The sequence below is a fragment of the Corylus avellana genome, chromosome ca2 (genome assembly GCF_901000735.1).
Source record: "Corylus avellana chromosome ca2, CavTom2PMs-1.0".
NCBI lineage: Eukaryota > Viridiplantae > Streptophyta > Magnoliopsida > Fagales > Betulaceae > Corylus > Corylus avellana.
In genome coordinates, this window is record NC_081542.1 from 7,075,647 (window position 1) to 7,083,631 (window position 7,985).

A 7,985-nucleotide genomic window follows, 5' to 3' on the forward strand; every position below is an offset into this window, starting at 1 on the left:
AAATTGAGATTTTCTTTTCGTTTATTTTGAATACCCATATTTTTCTAAAGCCATAAAACAATAGATTCCATGCTTCAAACTTTATTATACCCAAATGGCGCAAAACCAGACTCAAATACAAATTAAATTTCAATTTTGTTTAAACAATATATCCATACAGTGTTAGCAATGATCTAAAATATACGCTGCTTTATATTTTGTTTTTTTTTATTTTTTATTTTTTCCTTCCTGTTGGTTGTGGGACTTTTGGCTTCTGATAGCTTAAGAGGGAGACAAAGAGGGAGTATTAACGCAATAGATGGTGCCAATTAAACAACAAACAACAAATAAAATTTACTTAAATGTAATCTTTTAAAAATCTTGGAAACTTATCCGTTCCAATTACTGTAGTTCTTAAAAAAAGTTCTCAAATTCTCTTTCTGTTTATTCTACTTAATTTATGTTTCTTTTGAGTTTGTAAATGGTTTTGATAATGAGGCATCATTCTTTCGATCATCTTTCAACTATCTTTTTTTATTATTGAATTTGTAAACTCATGTGAGTCCCACAAAAATTTAATGATAGATTCACCAATTTATTATAAGGAGATGGTTGAAAGATGATCGAAAGAATGATTTCTATCATTTATCTTTGATAATTGAATTCATGTTTGGACATTGATCTAGGGTTGAAGAAATAATATATATATATATATATATATATATATATATATATATATATATATATATAATTTGTTGGTTTAATTGTTCAACATCGTACTCTTTTGAAAATAATTCTTACTAAATTTTCTTTTCGTTTATTTATTCATGGGGTGCAAATATTCCTTATTTATTGTTTGTTAGTAAATGCACATTATTGGTTTGACTTCTTTTTGTAAACAATTTGTAATATGCTTTTTTTTTTTTGTGTATATGAGCGAAACAAATTGTAATATGCATTTAAATACTTGTTTTTAATAAATAGCATTTTTCAAGGTATTCCATGCAATAAATGACTTGAATTCACATAATTTTATAATTTACAATTTATTCAAAATTGTAGGACATCCTAATCCATGGTACAATGATACAACAATTTTAATTTTGTTACGTTCCATAAATGGTATTGTAATCGAGCCAAGTTAAATCAAGTATTGAATATTCAAGATCTGGTTATTTAATTTTATTTCTAACACGAGCAAAGCTCGAGCTTATCAATGAGTTAGATAATTTGCTCAAACTTGATTCATTTATTTTTTTGAACAAACTCGAATTTGTTCACTAATTGCTTAGTTATCTTATTTTTTTAGCAAATTCATGCATCAGTGGACCACCTCCTTTGGGCCAAATGCCACCCCCATCTTCTTTTTTTCTTTTGTTGTTGAAGTTTTTGTTTTTTGTTTTTTAAAAAATAAAAGTTAATGAGACATATGGCCACATGACAGTTTTTAATTGGATAAAAATACAATCTCAATATTTCGATTGAAGACAAATATCATCTACGATATTTATGAAAACTGAAGCGGCTATTTTATATTAAGTCTTACCACGTGGCACATGTACTAATAAAGTTATTAACCCTAAAAAAAATGATCATTTTACATCTCCAGTACGTCCATGATACATCTATGTATTTTTCTCTCTCTTTTAAATCAACGAATTCAATGGTTTTTTTTTTTCTAATAAACGAATTCAATGGTTTATTACAATATATAAATATATATATAAGAAATGTACACAACCGACACAACAATTGACAACAAAATAGGTTCTCTTTTATTAATAAGATTTTTTTTGTAACATATCCATACAAGGAGAGAGGAAAAAGAGGAAGAGATATTCGATTTAGTGACCTCCGCTTGATGAGTCGTGGTCTCCGGCCGAATCAAGGTTTTGCTCATACTCCAAGCATATTATAGTGAAAGTTTTGTCATTATTTCAGACATCTACACAGCAGAACATATATACAGCATTTCCTGATATTCAGTATCACAATTCACGTCAGTCAAAAGACATGTTTTCTGCTTCGTGCCTAATGGAATCAAAGAGTACAGTAGACAGATAACGCTCTCCACAGCTTGGAAAAATCGCCTGCATGCCAAACAAAATAAAACATTTTAGTTAAATGGAATTGGATTCAGCACAATGCAGACTCTGTCCACTTGATACAATCCTCCTTTGTCTAAGCAATATGTCATAAAAATAAAAAAAAGGCACTGTTTACGGTATTCTGAAACGGATTTGGCTTAGGTGTTGTAAAAACTACATGCATCTCATGTAGTTATCGACGACCTCCTGGGCAGGGATAAGACAATTGTAGAAATATGTATCCTAGAATGCTTTGTCAGTTGTCAAACAAAACAGCTTTTTATGAAACATATTCAGGGGGATTTCTGATGCAAAGTTTGAATAATCAACCTAAGCAGACCATGATAATAGAGATTAGGAAGTGCAACAGAGATTCAATCTCCATTTTAAGAAGGCACATAATTAGACTTACAACAATCAGTTTTCCAGTGTTTTCCGGCCTCTTAGCTAACTTTATTGCAGCAGCAGCTGCAGCACCAGATGAAATCTCCACCTGCAAAAAACAAGGTGCCACATTCAGCATAGAAATGGAAAGCCATAAAGACCTGCAAAGTAGAACAAAAAAATTACTCTAGAAATGGAGTGCAAAAAGTTCCTATAGAATTACCCTACCAGTAAGCCTTCTTTCAAGGCAAGCAACTTAGCAGTTTCGATGGCTTCCTCACTGGATACCTGAAAATTTACTAAAATATCATGAGTCATTGAAAGGAAATCCATTTCTAGCAGAGATCAGAAATATTGCCGTGTAAAAAACTGCAGGCAGTAGTTAATTACTATGCTTCGACAAGATTCACAAAGAAAATACTTTACTAGAAAATACTATTGGAATTAGTTCTCCTTTAAAAAATATATGACTGCACCATACATAAAACTATCACAAGGGTTTGCAACTTTTGTCTGAACTTTTAATGGGAATGTCGAATCGTAGAAATATATGATGGGAATAATAAAAGAAAAGGAGAATAAAAGAGAAAAGAGAGAGGAAGCGGAGAGACAGTAATGGGCAACATCTTGACTGTATTGAAGTGTTGTAAAACAATATTATATAGGTGTTTATTTATAGAGAAACAAGAGTAGTGAGTACGAAACCCTATACTAAATAAGGTAGGAAATAAAACCTACAAAGAAAAGGAAATAAAATAGAATATAAATTCTGGTACTTTTCATTCAAAATGCAATAATAATTTATAAAAACTATAGCAGAAGCAGGTAATTTCACATATGAAATCAAAGTGAAGGAGAATAAAATGGTTTCCAGTCTTCCAGACTCACTTGAATAACTTCATCAAGCAGATTGACATCCAGAACAGCTTGGATAATACCAGGACCAATTCCTTGTATCAGATGCGCGCCTATGAGATGTCCATGCATGCAATGTATACAGTTAGAGAACTCTCATTTGAAAATCAATGCAGACGAAAGAATTAGTCATGTAGATTTAACTAAAAATCACATGATGAGACAATTAATGAAACATTTATGCAAGAGGCAAGCAACCTAAGTCAACAATAAATTAGATTATTCAAACATGCGTAACTTATATCTGCATTAAAGAAAAAGACTCTGCAGCCTTCAATTTCTTATTTTAAAAATTACTCTGAATTGAACCATAATGGATAAATTGTCATTCTAGTTTATTAGAACAAGTAAATTCACAATTTACTAGGATTTTTTTCCTAATTATGGAAGTGATCCCAGATATAAACAAGAAGGGCAACAGCACTGAGAAAGAGAAAAGATTTCAGGACATGTACAAAAAATGTAACTGACCAGGCTGTCCTCCATTTAAGACCGCACTTTCAGCTGGTTCTACCCCATACACCTAGACACAAACAAGAGAAAACGTAACATTAGTAAAACAAAATAGAAATGTTATTTAGTAGGTTGTTATTCGATTGGGTTTATGTGGCAATAAAAATTAACCTTTAATTTTTATTTATTTATTTTTTAACAAACTCTTTCTTATCCAAATGTTGATTTTCCTTGCCACATAATTATAGTTATATGAGTATGACAGTCATATAACAGTTTATTAAATAGTATTGCTCCAGACATGTATACAAATCAACCTTGATCTCTGGATTTTTGCTCCTGAGGAAATTTCCTGTACCGGTTACCGTACCCCCAGTACCTATCCCTGCAACCAGGGCATCAACTTTCTCTCCAGAATCTCTCCATATCTCTGGGCCAGTGGTTTCATAGTGGATCTAAACAAAGATGGACAAAATTATATCATCAACTATCTATCCATTATTCCATATCACAACATATCTGACTCAAAGAATGAATACCTTGGGGTTTGCAGGATTTTCAGCTTGATTAAGCATATAACTATTTGGTGTCTTATTTAGTAGCTCATTGATCTTCTCCAACATCCCATCCATGCCCTTTGCGGAATCTGCAAGGTACAACTCAGCTCCAAAAGCTCTGGCCACAATCTTTCTCTCAACACTCACTGAAGCTGGCATGATAAGTATGACTTTGTAACCCTTGATTGCTGCAATGTATGCCAATCCAATGCCAGTGTTACCAGCAGTTGGCTCAATGAGGACAGTCTTTAATTTGCCGTCAGTCAAGCATATCAAGAAGGAAGGTATGTTAGTTTAACTGTTCCAATAATATGGCCAACACATCTAGCTATATGACCATATCCCTTATATTATCAACATGATTTGCTTAAAGGAAAAGGAAAAATAGGGTATATTTGGTACATTGGGCTGATGTTTAGCCTTGCAATTTTAAACAAAATCGTAGAATGTGTATGTTTATAAAGTTGCGGTTTGAAAACTTAGAAAAACCCTTGTTTTTAAATCACAGGTATAGAGGGGCGTTTTAAAAAATGGACGATTTTAAAGCCTAAACTAGGATTTTACCAAACGTTTAATTGTGTTTTTAAAACTAACCTTCCCCGGAGTGATCAGACCCTTATCCTCTGCATCTTTAATCATATTGTACGCAATCCTGCATGCATGCCAAAAATTATATCCAAATGTTTACATAGTCTAAACTAGAGATTCTCTAATATTAAGCAAAATACAATCAATTTATGACTAGTTATATGCCTGTCTTTAACACTAGAGCCGGGTTCCATCATCTCGAGCTTGGCAGCAATACGGGCTACACAACCATCTACAATATTGTTGAGATATACCATTGGTGTATTGCCTATCAACTGCACAAGCCAAATATTACCATTAGCAAGATTGAAAATTTGAGAAAAAGGAAACATGAAAAAAATTAGTTCCAATAATGAAGCAATACTTCAGTAACATCTCTCTTGATTGCACATTTGCCCTCCATGCTATCTTTTCAGAAAAACTGCAAGCAAATAAAGAAAAATGTGAAGGAGTGTGAGAAACTTTGAAGATGTAAAGTGACACTCCATATTTAATATTTTAACAACCAAAAAAATCATGTACACATAGCAAGATATCAAAAACCAAACTTGAAAATTTTCAATGTGAAGAAAAACTAAATTAGACAGAGCAGAAAACAGAATCGTAGCAAAGATATTTCAGTCACCCAACAGATGTTCGTCAGAATTCCAGAACTTGTACCAGAAATAGTAAAGTAATATGAAGATTTCTTAGCACAAATTATATTTGAAACACCCAAATAAATTTCATGCACTAAATGGTACTTTCTCTTAAGAACTTCAAGTACATGGCCATGGGGATAGTACTACTGGACTAGTCATGTACCAGCATTTGACTAGCCACCAACTCATCTTCTCTGCTTCTCAGCTTTTGACTTCAAACTAGAACTAATCAAAAGCCATAGAAGCTATAATCAGAAGAAGAGAAAATGAGGTTGGATTGTTATTCAGGAGAAGGAAACCTCTTACCTCTGCAATGGAAGTTTCGCTCACCAACTCACCGTCTCTGCTGTTCAGCATTTGACGAAGAAGTAGTGAACTTTTTTGACGATTGACTTTTTGCCTCTTGGTACGACTACAGCGCCTACCAGGAGTTTTTCAAATCAGTTACAGCATTGTATTATTTTTCTTCTTTAGTTTTTTAACTAACAAATTGTCCAATTAGATGTTTAATAGAAATTTGTTGTGAGCACATGCGTTGGTTAGCCTAAATTACAAAGCGCTTTCGTTTACTTCTACTAGAAAAAAATTTGTCAAGTTATCCTAGCAAAACATAATAAGGTATTTTTATTTTTTTGTTGATCAGGCGACACCCAGATTTGAACCGAGAAAAAAGGATTTGCAGTCCCCCGCCTTACCGCTCAGCCATGTCGCCAAAACGATACAAAAAATATACGAAAATATTCCTTTTTTTTTGGGGGGTTGCATTAAAGTAAACTGATCCAAAGGCCTTAAGATATGCCAAAAAAAAAAAAAACAATTTAATTTTTGAAGTCAAATTTTGTTAAAACATTTGACCGATTCCATTAGATTTCATGTCAGCGGCAATAAAATGGCTACGTGGGTTACTCTTAATAAAAAATATAAATATAAATATATAAAACTAAAATTTTAAAAAAGAAAAAAAAAATTGTGTAATTGTGGTGTTGAAAGGGTGAATTTGATGATGGAATGATTAGGGTTAAGGATAAAAGTGACTTATTTCAAGATGGTAAATCTTCAAAAAGAAGTTTCTGGTGATAATTCTTGTAATAGCTTGTACAACAAGATAACTGAGTTTTTATACGACTCTTTATCAAATTTATCAATTTAATAATACCCAAAGTAAATGGGCCTAACGATCCCACTAAAAAATACAAGTAAAATGGACCAACAATTGCAAACAGAATAGTAATGGGCTCACACCCGTTCGGCCCAACCGAATAACACATAATCTCCTAAGCTAAACACATGTAAAGGAAGATACATATCGCAGTCGTACTACCAGCCATGTAAGTCCCCCTCGTGCAAACTACAAGTAAGCCACGAACATTCTAGGATCATGCCACCTGTCCCAAGCACCATTAAGATCGTACTAGTTGTGTTGGATCTTGTACGTCTTTTTTGTATACCACTTTTAATATCAAAATTAAATTTATAATAAATAATTGTTGAATTTTGATTAAATAATAGATATAAAAACTACGTCAATTTTAAGAGGACATAATAATAATGACATAAATAATCCTTTTTGGAGGACACAATTTTATTTTAAATTTATTATCGAGGTGGTTGATTTTTCGCAAATTTAAAATTCATTAGTTAAATTGTTTAAATTAAAAATAGAAAAACCAAATTAAAACTAATCTCAAAGTTCCATATTGATATTTACAAAATCGGCAGGCATGGAAAAGTCATTTTATATCCAAAAAAAAAAAAAAAAATTTAAAAAAAGTATCCTGTTGAAATATCCGAACTATCCCACATGGAATAAAATCTTATGTTTTAGGCGGTTGGGACTTGGGAGGTTGTGAGAAGTGTCCCACATAGAGGTAGAAGTGGAATTCTGGATAGTTTTCACACATACACATCCTTGCATATGCTTAGGTAATTGGATGTGAGTTTGGTTGTATTGTTACCATGCATAATAATAATGAATAATATAAAATCGAAAAGATAGAAATTAAGAGAGAGTCGAGACACAAATTTATATGGTTCGACAATGTATTTACGTTCATAGAGAGTGACTGTATTTTGCTATTGATGATTAAGAGTTAAAACAAAACATATAGGGGAAACTTCAGAAAGCCCCCCTGAACTTCCAGCCGTTTTGAAAACCCCCCCCTGAATTTCCAAAACTCTCACTTAGGCCCCCTGAACTTTGGTTTTCTCTCACTTTGGACCATTTTAACGTTAAAGTCAAACAATTTGACTTTTTATACCAATTTTACCCTTCCCTAAAACTACGTCGTTTTGTGTCATAAAACTACAACACCTACCCAGCCCAAAACGACGTCGTTTTACGCATTAATTATTTTTTTAAAGCAAAATTAAAAAAAAAGAAA

At 32.4% G+C, this 7,985-nt stretch overlaps 1 protein-coding gene across 1 annotated transcript; it reads right to left on the reverse strand.

Annotated features, from left to right (window-relative positions):
* Positions 1 to 1,756: 1,756 nt before the first annotated feature.
* Positions 1,757 to 5,780, reverse strand: LOC132168786 (cysteine synthase-like). Its single transcript, XM_059579820.1, has 11 exons — positions 5,707 to 5,780; positions 5,328 to 5,371; positions 5,129 to 5,238; positions 4,970 to 5,027; positions 4,358 to 4,621; positions 4,136 to 4,273; positions 3,837 to 3,888; positions 3,339 to 3,418; positions 2,679 to 2,738; positions 2,479 to 2,559; positions 1,757 to 2,069 (listed from the first exon to the last, which is right to left on the reverse strand). The coding sequence occupies exons 1-11, from the start codon at positions 5,735 to 5,737 to the stop codon at positions 1,980 to 1,982; spliced, it is 1,008 nt and encodes a 335-aa protein (XP_059435803.1). The 5' UTR covers positions 5,738 to 5,780; the 3' UTR covers positions 1,757 to 1,979.
* Positions 5,781 to 7,985: the final 2,205 nt, after the last annotated feature.

Bases quoted from the DNA above. Each gene is read 5' to 3' on its own strand.
- LOC132168786 (XM_059579820.1), bottom strand. From the start codon at position 5,737: ATGGCCATGTACTTGAAGTTCTTAAGAGAAA. The intron at 3,419-3,836 runs GTCAGTTACATT...GACATCTCATAG, and splicing joins CTTAAATGGAGGACAGCCTG to GCGCGCATCTGATACAAGGA. The intron at 2,560-2,678 runs GTAGGGTAATTC...TGTTTTTTGCAG, and splicing joins CCTTGAAAGAAGGCTTACTG to GTGGAGATTTCATCTGGTGC.